General features: G+C 48.1%; 1 protein-coding gene across 2 annotated transcripts in view; it reads right to left on the reverse strand.

The window, feature by feature from the left end:
* The window catches only part of PLAAT1 (phospholipase A and acyltransferase 1), a 148,840-nt gene extending 125,385 nt beyond the window's left edge, over positions 1 to 23,455 (reverse strand). The window contains exons 1-2 of one of the 2 annotated variants that reach the window (XM_069617429.1): positions 23,270 to 23,358; positions 11,924 to 12,038 (exon numbers count right to left, since the gene is read on the reverse strand). Coding sequence is in view for 1 of the 2 variants with exons in the window: in XM_069617428.1 (XP_069473529.1) it covers positions 23,270 to 23,398 (129 nt within the window). In the remaining variant the exon portion in view is untranslated. Of the gene's footprint in view, positions 1 to 11,923; positions 12,039 to 23,269 lie in introns of both variants that reach the window. The other variant, XM_069617428.1, reaches the window with a different exon arrangement.
* Between the last annotated feature and the right edge of the window lie 2,085 nt (positions 23,456 to 25,540).

Genomic DNA, 25,540 nt, shown 5'->3' on the forward strand with positions numbered 1-25,540 from the left:
CAACATTTTGGGAAGAGATTTGATTACAAAATTTAACATGATGATTTCATTCACTGATCAGAGAATAGTGTGCTCCACTGCAGGAATTCACTATTTAAAACGTAGGAGAGCTCATACTGGCATTCACAGGGCAAGTGGCTATATGAGGAGTACCGGTAGATCCTGAAGTCTTCATGTATGGGGTGAGCATTTTATTGACATGGCTGCCTGGGCTAGTAGGTAAGAGTGGGAGGATACCTGATGGGTCCCTATTTAGACCCCAAATCCCTATGGATGAGGAAGGTGGATAGACTATTCCTATAGACATGGAAGCAGCTATAGTATGAGGAGGGATAGCCATGCTTGAAGGGGTGGATGACGAAGGTAGATCATGGAGAACAGTGATAGCTCTTGAAGCTCTGCACCCTCGTACGAATGCCATATCATAAGAGGGGTACAGATTGACTGACATACCAGATGAAGATATATTTAGAGAAGAACGTATCAATGATGAAGTGGTGTTCTTTATGAGAATTACATATTGAATAAAGATTGAGAAAAGAGAAATCCCACTGCAAATGGCTAAAATAAAGCTTAAGCCAGGAGCAATTTTAGCCTGAGCAAAACAATGCCCTATGTCCTGAGAAGCTGATAAGGGCATATTCCAGACTATTTCAGCACTGATGAATCAGGGAATACTAGTGCCATCGGAATCATGGTGCAATACTGCACGATGTTCCAGCCTTGGTGATTTCTCAGAGCAATCTAACATTGATGAATTCCCAAAGGTGGATGACCATTTGAGAAAAAGATCACTTGAACTCCGACAGATGAAAAGAGAGAATTATTTCTCATCGAAATCAATAAAGGCTTATGTAGCCATTCCTGCTGTGAATGCCAAATGGCTACAAAACTACAAGTGCGAGCTTCTGCAGACAATCAATGCTACTATAAAAGGATTCAACGCCATAAAAGAAGAGCTGAGGGCCATTCGACTGATGGCCCTCCAGAACAGGTATGTCCTTGACTTGATCACAGCAATGGAATGAGGAGTTTGTGCCAAGATAAGGCCATCATATTGCACAATCATACAATCTCACGACGGTGAGAATGGGACCTTGACAAAGGCCATATCGATGTTGACAGACCTGCACATTAAGATGGAGGAAGAGACAGATGGCATTAACAATGACAATTGGTTTGCATTCTTATTCTGATGGGTTCCTCATTGAATGGAAAATCGATTCAAGTTTCTAGGAGCAATACTAGTGCTGATCATGTTTGGATTCTGTATAATCAGGATAATAATTGCACAATGTAAGAAAACGGCAAAGAAAGCAGTAGGAATGAAGATCACGATTAATGCCAAGGATGAACCAGAAGCCAAAGAGCTAACTGATGACACCATCAGAGATTACATAAAGGCCACCATTTTTACACCTGAATAAATGAAGTTCTGGTATCCAAAGAATCATAGAAAGTATGTTGGATGTGTCTACAGTACCCCGAATGGACAATGTAATTACATGATCTGGAGTGTCGATGAACACATTAAAACAGCGGGCACCCTGAGGGGGGTGATGAAAATATGGACACCTAAGAAAAGCTTCTTCAAGAAAAGATACAAAGACGCAGAAAGACTTGAGGAGGTGGTTGAGCACTCGACCAGTGGAGGAAATGTAGATGAGCAGCTGTATACATCTGCAGCAGATCCTGCCCGCCTACCTTCCCTGTTTTGGGGACATGAGACCATGCCGTGTTTGACACCAGCTATTGTGCCAATACTGCAGCGAGTGTTTGGAAGAAGATACTCATTAAGAGAACCTTATCGAATGTACCCACAAAGTGATGATAACCTGCAGGAGGAACTCACTGAAGGAATATGAGAAAGAGCAAAGAAGAGGAGTTAGTGACATCATAAAACGTATGCAAGATATCCCGAGATACTGGCTGAAGATGATGTACAGATTCTGAGGAAACTAATGATGAAATAAAGAATTGAGTAACCTTTCAAATGTAGAAGATTACACATGCATGAAGTGCTGCAGAAAACAACTGTTCAATAAATGTACAGATCCTGAAATGCAAGGTAGATTAAGTCATCATAGAAGCTGGCTATGAGTAGTGAATAGAATGCAGGTGAAGCCGCCTGTGTATAAAAATTGGGCATTGGTATCATGAATAAGCCAGAAACCATGAAGCGGGAATGGAAAACTGTGTTGCAGCAAGAATAATAGGCTCATGGAGCTGCATGGTGAGGCATGGTGAAGCTGCCTGGCCTAAGGTCAAGATTCTAGAAAGCAAGGTCAGCTATCTCTTCTGAAGAAGAGCGAGTGTGCGGAGGATGAACCATCAAACTCCGCTGTGAGTAAGCAATCCTTACACATGGGTAAATGAAGTTAGAAGCGCACAAGAACGACAAGGCCCAGAGATAAAGCCCTGAAGATGGAGAATCGCTCCGAAATGCATAGGCTCTCTGGCTAATGAACTTTGAGTGACATAACACATGCTAAATAAAGGAATCAATCTTTATTATTAAGCAACTAAAAGGAGTATTCCTACTTTGATTATCTTGAATACAGAAAATTACCGAAAAACCCATAATTATAGGAATATGCGAGAATTCAAAGGAATCTTTATTGAATTATTGGGTTCTTTGTGAGCACTGTGTGAGCACCAGACGTAGCTGGGTGAATCCACCCAACTTTTTGGCAGATGATGGTATTTTGTGCATCCTGGAGTCAAAGGATCATTATACGTCTGGTTGCTCCATCTAGCTGGATTGAAACAGTTCTTTAAAGAATTTTCTTACATTACAAAAAACACTCATGGCCCACCTCTATTCCTCTGTTTCTCAAGGTGCAAGAAAGAACACAAAGGATGCCAAGCTTTAATTCATTAAGAGCATGTAAGGCTGCAAAGTGAAGCAAATCGTGGTCTCCTGTCATGTGAGCCAAAGATGGAAATAGAGTTTGAACTTGGATTTTCAGACAAGATAGCGAGAGCCCTCACCCCATGCATTCTTAAAGACAAGGAGACTCTGCAAGGCCAAGTACAAAGACAATTTCATGGCAGAAGGCATGGGTGATGAGAGATGCTGGGCTATTGGGTGGTGAGGTAGCTCCATGTCCTATCTCCCTGCACCATTCTGGGCTTACGTGCTGCTAAATTAACCGAATGTTCCAGACATGGCACAAGCATGCCAACAGATTGTATGTGTCCATATAATAAATTACCTTATAGTTTGAAGACCAATGAGAAACTGTGTATCTAATATTTCTAAAATAACATTTTTTTAGAGGTAGGCATAAGTTGACCACCTGATACCGGACAGCCAATAACAATCCTAGCTCCTATAGAAATGTACATTTAGATGTCTCCCTTAACCAATCCTGACCCTTAACAGGTTTTTCACTAATGCCATGTAGTATGACGTCGCTCTGGCGCATTCTGTGTATAAGAACCATATTTTGTGTGGAGATCATTGAGAGACTGAGCGTACATCCATTGATGTTCGTTGTAACCTCCCTGGTTTAGATAATTGTTATTAAAACAGTACTTTGCCATCTTCCTGAGTTGGTTCGGTTATTTGGACTCAGAATTACTCTGGTGTAATCCCATCCATTCAATATGCACGTTCCTAAGGACCATAAGCTCACCAAGATTTACAGGCCCTTCCTTCTGCAGTTGGTGCATGAGGTTCCCTTAGCTGGTCATCTTGGTACTAAGAAGACTAAGAAAAGGCTCTCTGCACATTCCTACTGGCCCAGGATGGGAGTAGAAGTGGATTCCCACTGCCGGACTTGCCCCACTTGTCAGTTGTCTTGCAAGACTGGAGGCAGTGTCACTGCACCACAACAGCCTTTGCCAGTGGTTGGCACACCGTTTGAGAGGGTGGGCATCAGCACTGTCTGTCCTTTGGACCCTCCCACATCAGGTGGACACAGGTTCAACCTGTTACTGGTTGATCATGCCACCAGGTACCGTGAGGTTATACCCCTTCAGACCATTACTGCCAAGGTGGTTGCCAGTGCTCTCCTGAGCATTTTTACCAGAGTTGGATTCCCTAAAGTGTTGGTCTCTGACCGAGCTTCCGACTTCATGGCTAGTCACATGCAAGCGATGTGGAAAGAATGTGGGTTAACCTATACGTTCTCCACCTCCTACCATTCCCAGACCAACGGTCTGATTGAGAGGTTTAATAAGACTCGCAAAGGCAGGCTGGGTGCTTTGGAAGAGCCTCTAATGCTGAAATGAGATCTACCATGCCTTTTGTTTGCCTATAGGGAAGTGCCTCAAGAGGGTGTTGGTTTCAGCCCCTTTCAGCTTTTCTTTGGACAACCCGCAAGGGGGCACCTTGCCTTATTCAGAGAAGGTTTGGAAGCCCTACCTCCAGGTCCTGCCAAGCAAGTGGGGGACTATGTGTCAGGCCTCAGACGGGCCAGGCATGAGCGGATTTTAAGGCAAGCCAAGAATTAAACAAGTACTGGCATGTCCTTAAGGCCTCACAAGTGGATTGGACTCCAGGATAGGAAATCCTTGTGATGGAGCCTACCAAGCCTAGAGCTCTAGCAGATAATTGGACTGGACCCTTCAAGATAATCTCCAAGATGGGAGAAGTCAACTATCTGGTTGACATGGGTGTCCCTGGGGTAGCCCCTCAGGTATTCCATGTTAACAAGCTCAAGCCTTTCCATGGAAGAGAGGAAGTCTTGTGCCTTCCACTAGCTTCAGAGCTAGAGGGGGATGACAGTGAGCCCCTTCCTGAGTTCCTGCATAGCAACCCTCAGGATGGCTCAGTGGAGGGAGTACATCTCTCTACAGATCTGACACAAGAGCAGCAGAGGTCCTGCATAGCTTCGCTCCGACAGTATGCCCCTCTTTTTTTCACTGACACCAGGCCTCACCCTGTGGTGCAGGCATGAAATTGACACCGGTGACAGTGTACCTGTTAAAAGCAGATGCTATCGGATGTCAGATACTGTTAAGAACCACATCCAGGCTGAGGTCGCCACGATGTTGGATCTGGGTGTAGTTGAACTGCCAACTTGTCCCTGGTCCAGCCCTGTGGTCCTTGTCCCCAAGTTCCCAGGCAGGTACCAAGGATTGGAGGTTCTGTGTGGACTACCGAGGAGTCAATGATGTCACCAAAACTGACGTGCACCCATTGCCCAGGGCTGATGAACTCGTGGACACCATAGGTGCTGCCAAATTTGTAAGCACCTTTGACCTCACATCAGGCTATTGGTAAATAGCTCTGACGGACCAGGCCAAGGAAAAAACTGTGTTCTCAACACCTGAGGGGCTCTACCAGTTTAAAGTAATGCCTTTTGGGTTGAAGAATTCACTTACCACCTTCCAAAGGTTGGTCATTCATCCGCTTAGTGGGCCGGAGGCCTTTTGTGTAGCCTACCTAGACAACATTGCTGTCTACAGTTCTGGGAAGAGCATTAAAAAAGGTTTAACCTCACTATCAAGGCCACCAAGTGCCAGATAGCTCAGAGGAAGGTCTCGTACCTTGGCCATGAGGTAGCAGGGGGTGATATCCAACCTTTCCCCAGTAAAGTATGGGATGTACAGGACTGGAAGACTCCCACTACTCAAACCCAGGTGAGAGCTTTTTTTGGGCCTCACTGGGTATTACCGGAACTTCATGGCAGACTATGGCACCATAGCTGCCCCTCTGACAGCTCTGACTTTGCCCTAAGCAACCTAGGAAGGCTAATTGGATGGAAGATTGTCAGAGGGCTTTTGTTGGCTTGAAGGAATGCCTGTGTAGGGCACCAGTGTTGTGTGCTCCTGATTACAGCAAACCCACTATCCTTCAGACTGATGCCTGTGATACTGGAATTGGAGCAGTCTTGTCCCAGTTAGATGACAAAGGGAGGGAACATCTGATCATATTAATCAGTAGGCAACTCAAAGGTAGAGAGCTTAGCTGTGCTACTGTTGAAAAGGAGTGTTTCAGTATAGTTTGGATCCTAAGGTGTTTTAGGCCTTACCTTATGGGGTCTACCTTCAAGATCCAAACCAACCACAAGCCATTAAAGTGGCTTATGCAGATGAAGGGCAAAACCTCTAAACTTCTCAGGTGGTCCATTAGCCTGCAAGGGCTAGACTTCACTATTGAGCACAGACCAGGGAAGAGTCATGATAATGTGGATGGCCTTTCCAGAAGGTATGTTGACCGTCTGGATGAGGGTGTCAAAGTCGTGGGAGATTAGACCACCCTAACCTCAGTCTAGGGGGGTGACTGTGATGCTGAGACTGTATTGGAGGGACAGGGCCTCCATGTGCTTGTCCTGTACTCCCTTATCATGTGTGCTCTGTGTTGTTTTCTGCTCAGGAGTCCAGTTGGGATCCCTGGCAGTGCAGCTCTTCCTCTTTTTGGGTGTGGTGTGCAAAGACCCTTGGGATAACCATATAACACCCATGGTTGGGCTACAACCCTGTAATCCTAGTGTATGTTTTGGGGCACCTGTATGTAGGCCAAAGAGCAGGGTATGGGCTGGTGGAATCTCCATGCTAATTGTGACAGGAGCTCAGAGTATGCTCCATTTTGGGATACCCAGGCCCTGCAACAGGAATCAGTGGATTCCTGATAGAAGGCAAGATGGCCCCTGGGACTGCTTGGTTTCTATTGCCTGTTACCTTGTTTTTCCAATGTCCTGGGGAGCCCTTTCTCTGTCCCTTCCCCTGACTGGCTGTTGGGTGGAAGAATAATATATAATATTGTGGGGAAGTCCAGGCCAGACTGGCTGGAGCTTCCCCGTGACTTTGTGTTGTGGGTACACCCTTTGGGTGGGACCTGTGTGAATAGAGTGTGTCACCAATATGCATTCTATGTTATGGGCGTCTGGTTTCTGTGGGTGTGACACAATGACCGAGACAGAACCTGCCTGAAACTGACATGAATGCAGATTGGAGTGCTGAAAGGCTGGGTGCTTGCCCCAATCCACATTCCTTGTAATGGGAGAGGAAGGAGGTCAACCATTTCAGAGCCAGGTCCCTGATTCCAGGGGTATCAGGGAGACGATTTGTATGGGTGTCATGATTGACCGTATCGAAGGCAGAGGAATAGTGAAGAAGAATGAGAATGGAAGGAGAGCTGAAATTGAGATTAGAGAGTAGGGCAAGTGGTGAGAGGAGAGAACTAGGAATGGGGAGCAGTGGTGAGAGGGGAGGTTGTGGAATGGGGGCAATGGTGAGAGGGGAGGTCTTGGAATGTGGAGCAGGGGTGAAAAGGGAGGTCTTAGAATGGGGATTAGTGGTGAGGGGGAGGTCTTGGAATGGGGAGCAGTGGTGAGAGGGGAGGTCTTGGAATGTGGAGCAGTGATGCAAAGGGAGGTCTTGGAATGGGAAGTAGTGGTGAGAGGGGAGGTCTTGGAATGAGGAACAGCGGTGAGAGGGGAGGTCTTGGAAAGGGGGCAGTAGTGAGAGGGGAGGCCTTGGAAAGGAGCAGTGGTGAAAATGGGGCAGTGGTGAGAGTAGAGGCCTAGGAAAGGGGCAGTAGTACCATGGGAGGTATTGAAATAGGGAGCAGTGATGAGAGGGTAAGTCTTTAAATGTCGAGCATTGGTGAAAAGGTAGGTCTTGGATTGGGGAGCAGTGGTGAGGGGGAGGTCTTAGAATGTGGGCAGTAGTGAGTGGGGAGGTCTTGGAAAAGGGGAGCAGTAGTGAGAAGAGAGGTCTTGGAGTGGGGAGTAGTAGTGAGAAGCAAGGTCTTGGAATGGGGGTAGTGGTGAGAGTAGAGGTCATGGAAAGGAGCAGTAGTACCATGGGAGGTATTGGAATGGGGATCAGTGCTGAGAGGGTAGGTCTTGAAATGAGGATCAGTGGTGAGAGGGTATGTGTTGGAATGTGGAACAGCGGTGAAAAGGGAGGTCTTGCATTGTGGAGCAGTGTTGCGAAGGGAGGTCATGGAATGGGGAGTAGTGTTGAGAGGTGAGGTCTTGGAATGGGGAGCAGTGCTGAGAGAGTAGGTCTTGGAATGGGGCAGTGGTAAGAAGGGAGGTCTTGAAATTGGGAGCAGTGGTGAAGGGGAGGTCTTGGAATGGGAAGAAGTGGTTAGAGGGGGAGGCCCTGCAATGGGGAACAGTGGTGACGGGGCAGGTCTTGGAATGGAGAACAGTGGTGAGAGGGGAGGTCTTGGAATTGGATGTAGTGGTGAGAGGGGAGGTTTTGAAATGGGGAGCAGTGGTGAGATGGGAGATCTGTGCAGACAAATTTATGCACACGCACCTGGTCCCTTGGATATAAGCTTTGTTGTTTTAATAGACTATCTGGATCAATTGGCTGGCTTTCTTGTTCAGTCCGCTTTGACCCCTCCTTCTGCTCATAGTTGTGAAATATTTTTATTTATTTATAAAAAATTCCTATATCATCGCACCGCACACCTGTAGGCCTCAGGGCACGCACAAATATGACACACACAAATGACCAAACAGATAGCATTAAAACAATGCGTGGGGGATACCAAGGGCAGAACTCTGAGTCAAGTAAAAAAGCATTAAAGCACCCAGGAAGCAGGACATTGTGCCTAGTAAGGCGGAAGGTTGAACAGAAGCGTCTTTTGCTCCTTTTTAAACTTAACTGTTGTATCCACAAATCTGAGCTCCAGCGGAAGCAAATTCCACAAGTCAGGACCTTGCACACTGAAGCTGCATCTGCCAGCCTTTACAAGTTTGAATCTAGGTTTAACCAGCCTCATACGGTACTAGGGCCTGAGAAGGTGGGAGGAAACCTGAAGTTGAAGGCGGGCTCCCAGATACTGGGGTGCCGTGTTCATCACACATTTATGTGTGAGAGCCAAAACTTTATGCCTTATTCTGAGTCTTACAGACAACCAGTGAAGGCCTCGCCTCGCTGCAGTAACATGCGTTCACCTAGCAAGCCCTGAGATTGACCTTACTGCCCCATGCTGGAAGACCTGCAGGGCTTCTATAGAGGAATGAGCACAGCCACTGAGCAGGCTATTGCAGTAGTTCAAGTGTGTATTGATGAGGACAGAGGCCAAAGTGGCTTGGTTCTCGTGTGCGAGAAAGGGGTGGATGTTCCAAATGAGCTTTGTGATCAACCCACAGGAGGACCGGATCAACGCAACATGATGTGACATGGACAGTTCGGCATCCAGGGCCAGGCAGAGGGTTTTTACCCTCTCTGCCACTGGGATCAGCGTACCCAGGAGTAGAAACTGACCATACTCAGCTGGCAGGGCCCTCAGCCTTGATGTAGTTGCAAGAAGCTCGGCTTTTTTGGCATTTAAAGCCAGAGTTTGCTGCCATCAAGAAATGGATGGCTTTGTAGATAGTGTTTAACTTAGCTGCATCCTCATTATACGAGCCTGACAATTTGATGGTCACCTGTGTGTCATCAGCATAATTGGCCACATGAACATCAAGACCGATTAACAGAAGCAGAAAGGGACTCAAATAAACATTAAACAAAGTGGGCGAGATACAGGATCCCTGCGGCTCCCACAAGTGACAGTTGAGGGGTCCGAGCAAACTTCGCCTATGTTCACCCTGGAATTGCTGGGGCCTAAGAAGGATGAAATCCAGCCAGCTGGTTTTGAAGAACACCCGACCAAGGACTGTAATCTGCCTTTGAGTAGACCAGGGTCCACAAGGTCAAAAGCTGATGATAGATCTAACAGCATGAGAATTGATAGTTGTCACTGGTCCATATTCGATAATAGATTAGTCTTGTAGGGTATCTAGCCTATCCATCGAAATTAGTTTCCTTGAATTAAAATCCAATGAAAATGATCCATTGAAATGCATTTCCATCAAAATACATATTCACTGAATGAATTTCGATGGATTTCGACGGATGGGCTGAGGAAAGGGTAAAGGGAGCTTTTCCAGTGCTGAAATATATTAAAGATTTCAGCACTGGACAAGGGTTACATTTTTAAAGTGGAGTTTGGGGGCGGTTAGGGGGAAGGACCCCTAGGGTGAGGGGGGTTTAGGGTGGACCCCTACAATAAAAAATAAATATCACAAGTTATAGGGAGCTGTCCAGTGCTAAATATATAGATTTCTGCACTTGGACAGCTCCCTGTAACGTTATGTTTCATCGAATTTCCATGGAAAAAAATGTAAAGTGTTTATATTACGAAACTCTATTCGATGACAGGTTTTGATGGAAAAACACTTAGCACTTTATGTATGGGAATTCAATGAAAATGTTTTTGTTTGTTGAAATTCGATGGTACTTACCTTTGATGGTAAATATTCGATGGAAAGACCATAAACCAGTCTGTAGATCAAGCATTGTGGTTTCTGTACCATGCCCCTTCCGAAAACCAAATTGACAGGACAATAGGATATCATTACCCTCCAAGAACATTTAAAATTGTGAGTGTGACACATTGTCAAACATTTTCAACAAGAATGGTACATTGGTAATTGGATGATAATTGTCCAAAATGAATGGATCTAGAGATTCCTTCTTTAGCAGGGGGGTCACCCATGCCTCCTTCAAAAAGAGGGGGACACTGCCCTCTGCGAGGGAGCAGTTGACAAACTTGATTACCCAAGGACCAAGGATATCCTTGCACTCTATGAACAGAGTGGATGGGCAAACATCGCTTTGAGATGAAGTGGGTTTCATTCCTGCAATCGCTTGTATGATGAATGTTTCAGAGCAGGGGGCAAAGTTGAAAACATGGGAAGTGGCCTCAGATGGCGACTGCCCTGTAGAATCCCACACCAGTACATCGACTGTATCCTTGATCCGTTGGATATTAGACTAATGAGAACCCATCTTGTTTGAGAAAAAATTGTGAATGGACTGGCACCATTCCTTATCCTTAATGGGCCCTGCTAGGGAGGGGGCTTTACTTTTAAACTTCCGTAGGATCGAGAACCATTCCTTAGAGCTCAATTTCACGTTCTGGATCCAGCGGTTGTAGATCTCTGATTTAGCTTTAATCATCGCCTCATTATACTTTTTTTTTAACTAAAGATTAATATTGGGTCAACGAGGCACTAGAAGTATCTTTATGCCAGTGGCGTTCTGCTGCATGCTTTTCCCTCCTAATCACTAAAATGTCATTGTTGAACCAGGATTCGTATGTGGTTTCTGTTTTTAGAAGATGCATCTTGAGGGGTGCTAGTTGGTTGGTAGCATCTGTCAGGGATTTGATAATATGAAGTGCAAGATTGTTAGCACCGTCAAATAATCGTGCCTCTTATCACCTAATGTCTTCACTCCATTGTGTGCATCCATTTCTAACCTAGTCAGAGGAGCAAGAGGGGTTCTCATTCAGCGTCCAGTCAGCAACTCATGGGGAGTCAGGTGGTGATCTAGGTCAGGCTGATTTCACGGTACACATAGTGCGAGGGGCAGGCAATGTACCCACCTCTTCTTTAAAGTAATTTTAATCTTGGCTATCCTCTCTTTAAGTAATCGGTTTAAACAGTAACAAATCCCATTCACCTGTGAGTGATAGGCAGAAGAGAACTTGTGTTTTATCTCTAATAAAAGGATGACCTGTGCAAATAGTTTATTTACAAAATGTGGTCCATTGTCAGACCAGAGGACCACGTACATACCCCATCTTGGAAACACCTCACGCATGAGGAGCTTGGCAGTGCATGTGGCATTGGGTGCGTACATGCACTGCCTTGATCCACCTGGAAAAGGGACATACCACAACCAGAATATACCAATAGCCGTGTCTGAAGCATATCTACATAATCTATATGAAGATGCTGAAATGGTCCATTTGGTCTAGGGACTGCTCCTCTACCTGTTCACAAAGTGTGCCATGCAGTAAATTTCAGCCACACAATGCAATTCACAATGAACTGTGCCAAGGATGCTAATAAATTTGGTGAAAACCAATCTTCTGCAATTGGAGCAGCAAGACTCTCTCGAGTCATACGCGTGGGATCGTGAAGCCACTCCAGTGCTACACTCAATAGTGCTAGAGACATACCTGGCTTTCCAGTGATATCCTTCCCCCAGATTGCTTCAGTTTGGGATAAAGAACACCTGTGTTTTCTCCATAAGTCTTCCTCCTCCTGTGAGGCTCGACCTTGCATCTCAATTAACTGAAAATTAGACAACATATTAAAACCCTCCTTTACCATTATGCAACATCCTGACATACACCTTTTACTTCAAAATCAGAAATATTAGGGAAATACGCTGCCTTTTTAGCTTCTGGATCTGTGGCTTTGTTACTGCGAGAAATCATCTCTGTTCTTTTAGTATGCGCTGTGCATTTCACTACTGCAATATTCAATGGGAGTCTTAATGCATTTGATACGTTTATCCAATAGGGCTACATGTTGCACCGGGGTGCCGTCTGCATGGAGGAAGCCCCTCCTTTTCCAGCCTGACAAACCTGCCGTTGAGGTCACATAGGTGGAGTACACCGTCACCTCCTCATCATATATTTGGAGTGCAGCGATGAGTGCCACTAATTCTACAGTCTGTGCTGAGCATTGCAAAAGCAATATTGCACTTGTCACTACCTCAAATTCACCTTCATGGTTCAGCTTTACTACAGCTGATCCTGTATGTGTTTTTCCTGGTGTTTGGTAAATATTTGAAGACCCGTCAATAAAGAGAGTCCCAAACCCCCTCCCCCGAGAGCATTTTCCGTAACCCGCAGAATGTCATCATAAAATTCAGTATACCTTGTGCAGTCAAGTACATAATCATCCTCCCCTACTGATTCTGCTATGAATGTTGTTACTAGGTTCACTATTCTGCATCTAACAATCTTAATCACAGGGCTTCAGATAATTACCCTGTACCCTGATGCTCTTTTTGTAGTCAATGTACTTTTGGGTTTCTCTAAAATAGCTAATCATGCATGCTCAACAAATAATGTTACTGAACACCCCATTGTAGTAATTGAAGCTTTTTCAATAGCAAATGCAGGAGTAGTTAAAGCTTGTCCGCAAGGGTAATACCCTTTCATAAATGGATCTAAGATCCCACTGTAATAAGCCAATGGTTTATGTCCATGTCCTTATGTCATTTTCTGTGTGATGACTGCTGTCATGACTTCTCCATTTGAATAGGACCATAGGAAAGATTCTTCATGATAATCTGGAATGCCTAACACAGGGGCTGTACTAATTGCTTTTTTTAATTCCTCAAATACATCAGACATTTCATCTGTCCATGTTATCTTACTTTTGCCTACTTGTGTTTGTTTAAGCCCTTTTTAAAGTGGTCAAATATATGCACTGTAATCGAAAACCCAGGCTCTGCAGTAGTTACATAGGCCTAAACATTGTTGCATTTCCTTTACTGTTTTAGGTTCTAGAGTCTTCATAATTGCTTCTGCAGTTTCAGGTGTCACCTTTCTTCCTTCTTGTGGGATTAACTATGCTATATACAGGACCTCTTCCTGGCAATAGTATAGCATTTTTCTTTGTCCACTTTGTATCCTTTCTCTGCTAGGACAGTCATGAGCTTAATTGAGTCTTCTCTGCATATTTCTTCCGTCTCACTGCACACTAAAATGTCATCCACATATTAAATAATTGCACTTTCGAGCTGTACACTGCCCAAATCCATTTGAAGGACTCTGTGAAAGATTGAGGTGCTCACGATACCCCTAGGGCAAACAAGTATGTTTCAGGTGAATATTTCTACATGAAAATTAGGTCAAATCTTGTGAATCTTAATGAAGGGGAATTGAGAAGAACACGCTTTTTACATTTATAACTGTAATATATTTGTCCTTGGATGGGGTATTATATAATATTGTAGCAGGACTTGAAACTAAAGGAAATTCTGCTTCAACAATATTGTTTAGAGAGCAGAGATCCTGAATACATCTCCATGACCCCCCAGTTGATTTCTTCACTGGGTACACAGCTGTGTTACATGGGGACTCAGATGACACCATTATCCCTTCCTTTATTAAATTGGTAATGGTCTCAAATATTCCTTCATCCGCTTCTCTCGACATGGGATATTGTTTTGCTCATGGTAAAATTGCTCCTGGTTTAAGCTTGATTTTAACTGCTCCTATTCCTTTTAATAGACCCACATCACATGAACTAGTAGTCCATAAAATATTTGGCACTTTCTCTAAATCTTCCTGGAAAAATAACAGTTTCTTTTTCAACATCGCCATTCTCTGCAGTATTTCTCTATTCTCCACTTTAATACAATAAGTGAGATTTAAAGTTCCTCGTCAGTCAAGTCTGTCAACCTATATCCTTCAACGAGGGCTATTTGCTCTCCATCCTCTCCCCTCGTCGTCTGTTCAATGGACAACCACCCTTTCCTCTCTAACCACTGCTGCTTCTAACTCTAAAAGGATAACCTTTTCTTCTTCATCATCCATAGGTATTTCTGGTCTAAACAAAATGTATTCAGGTATTCTCAAAATGTTACCTATTAACTTGGGTATCCCTGATAATAAAACAGTCATTCCACAAAATACTTCTGGATCTAAAGGTACTCTTCGTAATGCCTTATGGCATGTAAAGGCTAATATAAACTCGTTGACATTCATCTAATGTATCCCCGGAGTGGCGCACACTATTCCATCAGCAGCAAAAGAAATCATCATGCTAAGTTTTGTCATTAAGTCACCTCCTAATATGTTAACTGGTGTCTGCTGAGAATATTATAATGGCATCGACATGTCGTGTTCTCCTACAGTAATTCGTCTGTAAAAGGAACTAAGCTCATCGCCCCAGAGAATCCATACGCATTCATGGCAATACCTGACAGTGGATATTTTTACTTACGGACACAGTAGCGAGTTGCTCCAGTGTCTACAACGAGCATAAATGTCTTGCATCCTATCGTTACCTTGACCCTTGGTTCTTCTTGGGGGTCCGGTGTCACTGATGGTACTGAACACATCAGGTCACTCTGTTTGCTCTCCTATGGTTGATACAAATTCATCCCTGTACCTCTGAAAGGATTTCCTCCTGTGACGGTCACACTCCCTGATTTAGATGTGGGTATTTGCGGAAACTCCTGCATTTGTTTTCCATTGTGGTACCATGGTCTGTTGTGTCTACACTTACTGGGTTTGTATCTGGTGTGTTTGCATAGGCACTTGCTGTGGTTGCCCTTGTGGTAATTGCATTTGGAAAGGAGCTTGCTGTGTTTACGTGAACAATGGATTTGACTTCAACTTCTGAAACATTGGAGAAGCAAAACGTAGGAGGGTCATCACGGATGTCATTGGGAAGGGTGGACGTGGTCAGGGGACTTAATGAGGGATGGACCATGGCTTGTTTGGTGTCAAATTTCTTTTGAAGGTTTTCAATTTCGGTGAGCATGGCGTTTGGATATCCGAGCACCATGTGGCATCTTTGGTTAGAGTGGCGGGAAGGATGGTGGGAGTTTCTAGTTCCGTGGGAATGATGAAAATCGCTCAGGTGTTGGATTTGGCATTTGCGATATGTGCATTGTAGGTGGAGGATTTTGCAGCGATAATGTATTTTTTGTAGAAATGGGTGGCAGGTGTGTACAGTAGCTTACTGGGCTTAGATGGCGCTGTCTTCAAGTTGACTTCAGCTACCTGCTTCTTGGTGCGCAGTGTTTGAAGCTCAGGGGTAAACAATGAGTTTCTCTGAGCAGATGGTTTGAGTTTGCTGGGCTTTAGTGGAGCTATGGTGTTGATGGTTGCAGTTAGTATTTCTGTGTATTAGTTGGCAAGAGTGTTAGGGTCTTTGGACAAGGGGTGCTTGAGTAGAAGTGAGCTGAGCAGGGGGGGTAGGTGTTCTGTCGTGAGGTTTTCGGAACTACGGCCACGGTAAGGGGCAGAGGGATGGGGATGGGCGACGGGTGGATTACAGGCGAAATGGAAAATTGCACAATGGTGTGGTCTGACCATGGGTAGGGGTTGTTGGACAGGAGAGATACCTGAGAGATGAGGTCAGCGATCCAGTCGAGGGTCCAACCTTCATTGTGTATAGGAGTGCTGACACAGTTTTGGAATCCAAGGGCACTAAGTGGGTTAGACAGTGATATGATATAATATGATAGGTTATTTATAACGCGCTTAATACCCAGAGGGTTCTAAGCGCAGATCCAGGGATGAAACTTGTGTGGCTCTGTGTCGTCTTGCTTCCAAGGTGAGCACGTTGCCGTTGCCACTGACCTATCCTCCGAGACATCCCCGAGATGGGGATGCTTGATAATCCGGATCATTAAGGCCTAAATTCAAGTTTCCCAGGAGGATTGTTTTGGAATACAGCGTAATGTGGGCACCCAGGGAGTGAAGGAGGTTCTCTTCAAATGTCAGGGATGGATCTGCGGGCAGTAAACGGTATGGAGGGTGATGGAGATTGTGAGGAATGTGACCATCTGCACGGGGAGTGTGCGCTCGCATGGGCTTTTTTGAAGTTTGTAATGAAAATTATGGGAGATCAAACTCAGAAAATGTGTTGTGCTTATCCGCACACATTTTCCTCTGCTCACCGCACAACAAAGACATAGGGCCTCATTACGACCCAGGCGGAGGACCTTGGTGCTATCAGCACCATGGTCCATGCCGGTGTCCACCATGGCGGAATGGGGAATTACCACCCCATTCCGAGGTTGGCGGGGCGGTAATTCCCCATGCCGCCATGGCCCTTCCCCATTCCCATTTTCGCCCCATAGGGCTCAATGGGAATGGGGAAGGCGCTAAGTACGGTGCCGCAAATTGCGGCACCGTACTTAGCACCAAGGTCCCTTTGCGGGTCCCTACTTTAACGGCTGGTCTACATCAGCCGTTAATGTCGGGTCCCGCAAAGGGACCTCGTAATTAGGCGCTAATAGGTTAACGGCGCCGCAGCCTTTTACGGCGCCGTTAACCCATTAGCGCCTGGGTCGTAAGGAGGCCCATAGTCAAGTGTACTCCGGGGGGGACACAGCCTACAGGCGCAGACCTCCCTGTCACATTTAGCTGGAATGTGATAGTGTTAGGGAGAATTCTCCAGAATGGCTGATTTCTCTGACCTACTGAGTCCCTCAGCAACTGTGCTCGATTTCTAGGATTCACACATTTCACCTTGTAAGAGTGTGTGCCTTTTTTCCCACTCTTACTTGTGTTTTTGGCTATGTGTTGTACATTTTGTGCTCATGGAATATGGAGTCTCACCTACTCCATAGGAATCATCTTTTTACTGTGTGTCACACAGCACCTTTTGTGCAGTGACACAGGGTTGTCTATTAGACTTCCCACTTTAAACTCCATTTTCTGGGACTGACTACTGTCTCCCAGAACATGTAAAGTTGCCATTGACTGTACTAGTCTTTTTAAATGTACAGACCCAGTACAAACTATCTTCCATAGAGTACTGGAAGGGTTAATAGTTATCCCTTTTTGTCTGTTTCTAATGGAACATTATTTTGTTCCCCTTTCTCTAAGATTTGGCTGGTGGCAGTGGTATCTACCATTATTATTTTACCGCAAGCTTCTTCTCTGGGCAGCGTAGGACCCTCCAGTCTTCCTCCTTCTTGTCAGTCCGACAGTCGCTTCAGGAACTGTGAGCCTGCAGGAGCTGCCAGGAACTACCGCCTCAGCTTCAGCATTCTTCTTCATCTAAGGTACTGTTCAAATCCAGTTGTTCGTTCCGTCGAACCGTGGTGAAAGTGTTTGAAATCTTTTGCCTCTCCGAAGGCTTGTCCTTCTCTACTCTTTTGAATAACTTTAACTCCAACCAACTTTGTTTTGAACTCTTGACAAAGACTTAACCGCGAACTACTCTGAACTGTGTGATCCTCTGCAAAGACTCTGAAACATTAACATTGGCCCAGGCTTTTTGATTTGAATCCTAGTTGTAGTAAGCCTTTTCTAGATTGCCCTGCCTATCACTTGTTGGTGTTGTTGATTTTTGATAACCTTGTCCTTTCCCTCCCCTTTCAATTGCTGGAGTGCCATTTTGCTCACACTTCATTTTGAGCTTAACATGTTCAGAATTGATTGGGTGTGGTGTAGTGTATTAAGAGTGTGATTTTTCTACTGCTTTACTTTGGTGAATTGTTTCATAACTGATGGTGTAAATAAATGTATATTCTTTTACTCAGAAACCTTGAGTCAGTGTTTGTTTGAACCATAGTAATTGTTGTCCTTTGTGTAACTATTGATACTGCTCACTTTACTCTTGAGATAAGTCTGGCTGCTCAGCCATCGCTACCACTTTACTGTGTAGTACAGGCTTGTACCAAAGGTGAATTTGTACTTGCACTTGTAGTCTTAATTGTGTGTGGTGTTCCCAAAGGGTACTGCATATGATTCTGCCTAACACTGGTGTACAGCGGTGAGGATCAAGTATCGTAATTACACTTAGAGTGCTGCTATTACCTTGGCTCAACTAACCACAAGGCTAAACACCACTAAAAAGCAAATTTGAATCATGTCTGATATGGAAAGCTACAGCCAGGAGACCCTCCTTAGTTACACTGTTGATTATGTGAAAAATCTGTGTAGAAATAGGAATCTCTCTGTTAAAGGCAAAAAGTCAGAATTAATTGAAAAGTTGTTGGAGAAACAAAGTCTGGTTAGTGGGTCTTAATTGCCTGCCTCTCCAGCAAATGTGTAAAATGATGACCAAAGGTTCTGCCTAACAGCCAGCCACAGGTACATTAAAGCATCTCAGGAAGGGGGAAGCTAACGCCTTCCTCCGCCATGGACAGACTCATTAAAATATGAAAGGCTCCATGGCTCCGCCCTGTTCTATTGTAGTTCTGTGTGTTGGCAGTGCTTACTGCAGAGAGCTAATTGAAGCAGGCCTGTGAAGGGGCTTGTTCACAGAACACAAAGGATAGGAAACACCAACACCTCTTTGATATGCAATATGTCGACTTGAAGCTAGCATCCACCCCTCTGGATGAAGGGTAGCGAATGGCATGTCTGGGACATGTCTGTTGTAACTGTTTACAGTAGGCAACCCCTGCAGGGAGACCCCCCTTCAGAGGGTAGAAATATGTGAATTGATGGAGACAGAAAGTTTGTTCTCATCACAAATGCGAGGCCCAAGGGGATGTGTCCAGAAGGGGGTGTAAACAGCAATTGGAGTATGTCACACCAGTGAGAGGGGGTAGAGCGGCCCCAGAGGATGTGTACAGCAATTGCAGTGTGTCACACCAGTGAGAGGGGGTAGCACGGGCCCAGGGGGTGTGTATAGCAAGTGCGGTGTGTCACACCAGTGAAAGGGGGTACTGCAGCCCCAGGTGGTGTGTACAGCAATCGGGGTGTGTCACACCAGTGAGAGGGGGTAGTGCAGGCCCAGGGGGTGTGTACAGCATTTGGAGTATGTCATACCAGTGGGAGGGGATAGCACGGCCCCAGGGGGTGTGTACAGCAATTGCAGTGTGTCACACCAGTGAGAGGGGGTAGCACGGGCCCAGGGGGTGTGTCACACCAGTGAAAGGGGGTAGCGCGGCCCCAGGGGGTGTGTACAGCAATCGGGGTGTGTCACACCAGTGAGAGGGGGTAGTGCAGGCCCAGGGGGTGTGTACAGCATTCGGAGTATGTCATACCAGTGGGAGGGGGTAGCACGGCCCCAGGGGGTGTGTACGGCAATTGCGGAGTGTCACACCGGTAAGAGGGGGTAGCGCGGCCCAGGGGGTGTGTACAGCATTCGGAGTATGTCATACCAGTGGGAGGGGGTAGCACGGCCCCAGGGGGTGTGTACGGCAATTGCGGTGCACGGCCCCAGGGTGTGTGTACGGCAATTGCGGTGCACGGCCCCAGGGGGTATGCCTACTCATGTGGCATGCGGGGGAGGGGCGGGGAGTTGGAAACCGCATGCTGCCTCCGGGGTCACCGCTGGGGAACCGGGACCCTCTCCCACTCCAACATTGCAATGTGGTGTAACCATGGCAATAAGGCGACTCTGCCAGCTCGGCGCGTGGCACGTGCTTCAGGCAGCCCTGCTGGAGCGCGGGTATGCAGCCAGGCCAGCATTGACACGGAATCAGTGCCGCCTCGCCCAAAGCTTCCAGGTTACACGCCCCGGGCGTTAATGCCCAGCCCGGGCGTTAATGCACTTGGCAGAGCAGGCGCCAGCACGCATGGTGTCGCGGTCAGGGGCGTTGCTAGGGGGGGGGGCTAAGGGGGCTATAGCCCCTGATCTTTTGGTTGTAGCCCCGGATAGAATCTCAGGAGCTACAGCCAAAAGACTAGCTAGCCCCCAGTCCCGACAATTCCAACAATAGCGTAGCCCCGGGTCTTTTCCAGACCTAGCAACTCCCCTGGTCGCGGTCGCCCATTCCACACTTCTCCGTTCGCATCAGCACTGCCAGCTGTTGCTGGCTGATGTGCAATGCCCCAGTCCAACTCCAGACTAATAGTGTGACTAAAACCTAGAGTGATGCTAGCATACTCCTCACAAGAGTACATCATATAGTGTCTCATAAGTACTCACGGTGGCGCGTGCGGGTCCCGTACCATGGAATAGGGACACTTGCATCGGACCCCCCCCCCCCTCCACCACCACCCGCAACGGGGGAGATGTGTCTGATACCGGCCATGGCAGGCATTATTCGGACGCTCGCCTGCACCCACCCCCCTAAGTGTTTTTAAAGGAATGCAGCAGGGGACCCTTGACTTCAAACCCCGGGGACTCAAGGATGGCCGTATCTGAGCGTTTGGTGCTTTTCGGGTTCAAATGAGGGTCATTACTAAATAAAAGGTCACATGGTGACGCAGAGACAGCGAGACCACCGGCTTAGGCACAGACCCTCGCTTAGCCGAGGGAAGGGAGCGAAATACCGAACAAAGGCTAACGCCGAGCCTCTGCCCCCTAGGGGATGACTTTCCCAAGTCTATGGAGTGGGAGATATGAGGGTACAGCCCATGGAGATCAATGACTTACCTACCCTCTACTCAGCAAAAAAAGAGAGGCAGAGCAGACGCACTGGCATGACCCATTACAGGCAATGACAGAACACAGCATCCCACACCACCAGGGCACAGGAACAGGCACTGACAGGCGGCAGAAACACCAGTATGACCCATTACAGGCAACGACAGAACACGGCAGCCCACAGCAGGGCACATGAACAGGCACTGACAGGAGGCAGAAACACCAGTATGACCCATTACAGGCAACGACAGAACACGGCAGCCCACAGCACCAGGGCACATGAACAGGCACTGACAGGAGGCAGAAACACCAGTATGACCCATTACAGGCAACGACAGAACACGGCAGCCCACAGCACCAGGGCACATGAACAGGCACTGACAGGAGGCAGAAACACCAGCATGACCCATTACAGGCAACGACACAACACGCAGCCCACAGCACCAGGGCACATGAACAGGCACTGACAGGAGGCAGAAACACCAGCATGACCCATTACAGGCAACGACAGAACACGGTAGCCCACACCACCAGGGCACAGGAACAGGCACTGACAGGCGGCAGAAACACCAGTATGACCCATTACAGGCAACGACAGAACACGGCAGCCCACAGCACCAGGGCACATGAACATGCACTGACAGGAGGCAGAAACACTGATATGACCCATTACAGGCAACGACAGAACACGCAGCCCATACCACCAGGGCACAGGAACAGGCACTGACAGGAGGCAGAAACACCAGCATGACCCATTACAGGCAACGACAGAACACGGTAGCCCACACCACAGGGCACATGAACAGGCACCGACAGGAGGCAGAAACACCAGCATGACCCATTACAGGCAACGACAGAACACGGCAGCCCACACCACAGGGCACATGAACAGGCACCGACAGGAGGCAGAAACACCAGCATGACCCATTACAGGCAACGACAGAACACGGCAGCCCACAGTACCAGGGCACAGGAACAGGCACTGACAGGAGGCAGAAACACCAGCCTGACCCATTACAGGCAACGACAGAACACAGCAGCCCACACCACAGGGCACATGAACAGGCACTGACAGGAGGCAGAAACACCAGCATGACCCATTACAGGCAACGACAGAACACGGTAGCCCACACCACAGGGCACATGAACAGGCACTGACAGGCGGCAGAAACACCAGCATGACCCATTACAGGCAACGACAGAACACGGTAGCCCACACCACAGGGCACATGAACAGGCACCGACAGGAGGCAGAAACACCAGCATGACCCATTACAGGCAACGACAGAACACGGCAGCCCACACCACAGGGCACATGAACAGGCACCGACAGGAGGCAGAAACACCAGCATGACCCATTACAGGCAACGACAGAACACGGCAGCCCACAGTACCAGGGCACAGGAACAGGCACTGACAGGAGGCAGAAACACCAGCCTGACCCATTACAGGCAACGACAGAACACGCAGCCCATACCACCAGGGCACAGGAACAGGCACTGACAGGCGGCAGAAACATCCGTATAACCTATTACAGGCAACGACATAACCTGGCAGCCCACAGCACAGGGCACATGAACAGGCACTGACAGGAGGCAGAAACACCAGCATGACCCATTACAGGCAACGACAGAACATGTCAGCCCACAGCACCAGGGCACAGGAACATGCACTGACAGGAGGCAGAAACACTGATATGACCCGTTACAGGCAACGACAGAACACGCAGCCCATACCACCAGGGCACAGGAACAGGCACTGACAGGCGGCAGAAACACCAGCATGACCCATTACAGGCAACGACAGAACACGGCAGCCCACACCACAGGGCACATGAACAGGCACTGACAGGAGGCAGAAACACCAGCGTGACCCATTACAGGCAACAACAGAACACGGCAGCCCACACCACAGGGCACAGGAACAGGCCCTGACAGGCGGCAGAAATACGACAGAACACGGCAGCCCACAGCACCAGGGCACAGGAACAGGAGGCAGAAACACCAGCCTGACCCATTACAGGCAACGACAGAACACGGCAGCCCACACCACAGGGCACAGGAACAGGCCCTGACAGGCGGCAGAAATACGACAGAACACGGCAGCCCACAGCACCAGGGCACAGGAACAGGAGGCAGAAACACCAGCCTGACCCATTACAGGCAACGACAGAACCTGGCAGCACACAGCACCAGGGCACAAGTACAGGCACCGACAGGACCTGGCAGGACCCAGGAAGAGGAAGGGGCACTACATGTGCATCGGCTTAAGCACGCTGTGCCCAGGAGGAGGCTGCCAGGGACGCCAGGAGAATACTGTGTTGAAGGTGGGACACCCCCCCCCCTTCCCTGTGCAGTTCTCCCTCCTCTGAGCCCCTCCCCCACACAGTGCAGAACGAATGCTCAGATGTCAGGGTTTCCAAATAGAACTGAACGTGCAGTAAGGGCTGCTCATCCCGCCCCCCCTCACCCCCTGCGCCCCCCACGCCCCGCACTCACCGCAGCGTTGCGCTCGCGGGCCCCCTCGGCTCCATGCAGCTGCCCCGCACCTCTCGCGCCCCGGGCGCGCGCACAGCCCACCCGGCAGCTCCTGGTCCCCGGAGCGCGAGGCGCACCTGCCATTGTCATGCAAATGAGGGGCGAGCGCCGCAGCCAATCAGCGCCGCCCTCCCCCCCCCCCCCGAGAACCCGCAGCTTCTGGATGCTGCGCCGCGGGGGGCCTCATGTGCACGTGACGCGACCTGGGGATGGGCAGTGATGGGCAGGGCAGGGTCAGTGCTGCCGGGCCTCTCGCACCCAAGCACATGCCCGCCTTAGACTTCAATGGGATCACACGGCACCCCAGTCTAAACAAGCACTGGCCGCGCCAATAGTTTCCATGTCTGCAGTTCATTGGCTAGGCAATCACGTGTGTCCTCTCCAGGTGAAGGGCCGGGCATCACGTGATGTGAGGTTGAATCTACTCCTAGTGCCACCGCGGTGCTCTTACACCACCCACACGTGCCCCAAAGTGGCGCATTGCCTCCCCGCCCAGGTGCAGCAGGCAGGGGGGCAGCGGTGAGAGCCCAGAGGAGGCATGCACAGGTGGGCTGCTTGGAGGAGAGGCAATGTGGCTGTGGTGTAGGGAATGCGTGTGTAGATAAGCAGAGGGAGGAGGTGACCTGCTCCTAAAGTCAAGCTTGTCTGCCACAGCACATTCTAGAACATTGCCAAACGGCGCTGGAGAGGGACGTAGGATGTGATTTGGGGGAGACAGGAACTCTGTGCCCATCACAAACTTTAAGGGAAACCTGCACTTTAATCAAGAGTCACAGAGGACTCAGTTAACCAGGGAGACACATTGATCTACAACAGACAGGAAGATGGGTGGGACTTAGGTATATGTTGTCACCTCTTACCTTTCCTGTTGCAGAGCACTCTGGTCCTGACCTCACGCATTAAAACAGAAGATTGTTGGTGGGGACCCTGGATTGGTTTCTTAAGGCAGGGCTGAACCCCTCACTTAGCAGATCATCCGACGACTTCGAAAGGAGTAAGAAGAAGGATTCATTTGGACCCGAGCAGAAGGTACAGTCTACCTAACATCTTCCGCCAGTGAAGGAAGGCCAGGAGTTTATTAGGATGGAAATGAGCCTATCCCACCCCCCTAGGCACTTCCAAATTAGGCAAACCCCACACAAGGCAATATAACCCACAAAGGGGAGCAACCCCCACACCCAGGGCACATTTAAAGGCTCTGTAGCACATGGAAGTAGGTGAATGGCACTAGCCATGTCCCTGTCCTGCGACTCCTTTTTGTATTAGGCCAAGAAAGGACGCGGATGGCCTGTGATGCTCAGGTCCCAAATTCACACAGAGGTGCCAAGCTCAATATCTGCACACCAAGCCTGCACAACTGTTTATCTCTCCAATAGAAACACACGTCTCCTGTAATATGAGGTACCGGGCAGGGTAAATCACAGATCAATCCCCAAGGGGGGAGACCTTGGGTGCAGAAACTGCGGTATCAACAAATCCCTGAATGTGGGGGTCAGTATGACTTTATTCTATCCTCCCTTCTCCCTGGCAGCCCTTTCCTGTGATGCCCAGGTGCCTGCCATAATGGATGAATAACCGGTTTCAGTTGTTTAGCTTATATTAGATATAATGTATTTAATGTGTGCCCTGACCTTCACTGCGAGGATGAGCCTAGCTCACCCATGTGCACCAAGACCGATGGGGAAATACCAGCCAAATAGCGCCTGGCATCCCCTATGGAGCAGGCCCATGTGTAGGGTGCCTCCCATCAGGAGCACCAGAATGTCCTGTAAAGATATGACACTTTTTTGTGTTTAAAAAATCATGCTTGATGATGTAAGATCAGAGCGCTCTCGAGCAGCAGAGTTATTTGCTGGCACTTGTATTTCATGCGAGTGAACCTTGTTATCCTTGCAAAAGTATCTCTTGGCTTTATTCCCTAGTGGATTATATTTACTCTGAAGTGTGCATACAGAGGGACTTTCCTTCATTTAGCGACCCCTGTGATGTGATTCCTTAGCCCCCGTACTTGCAGCGATATCCAGGGGCCTCTCCGGAAAGGCCGTGCCCACCTCCAGCTGACCATTCCCCCAAAACGCATACACAGCAGAAGTGGTCCATGTGGGTGCCGGCAGTGCATAAATCCCACCTGCTAGTTGGAGCCGGGTACAACCCCAGGGAGAGGCCCAGACATGTTGTGGATTAACCGCGAACAGAGGCTTTCGAAAGAATGAGGACACGTGAGTATAGACT

This window comes from Ambystoma mexicanum, chromosome 10, assembly GCF_040938575.1.
Source record: "Ambystoma mexicanum isolate Mex_15411 chromosome 10, UKY_AmexF1_1, whole genome shotgun sequence".
Taxonomy (NCBI): Eukaryota; Metazoa; Chordata; class Amphibia; order Caudata; family Ambystomatidae; genus Ambystoma; species Ambystoma mexicanum.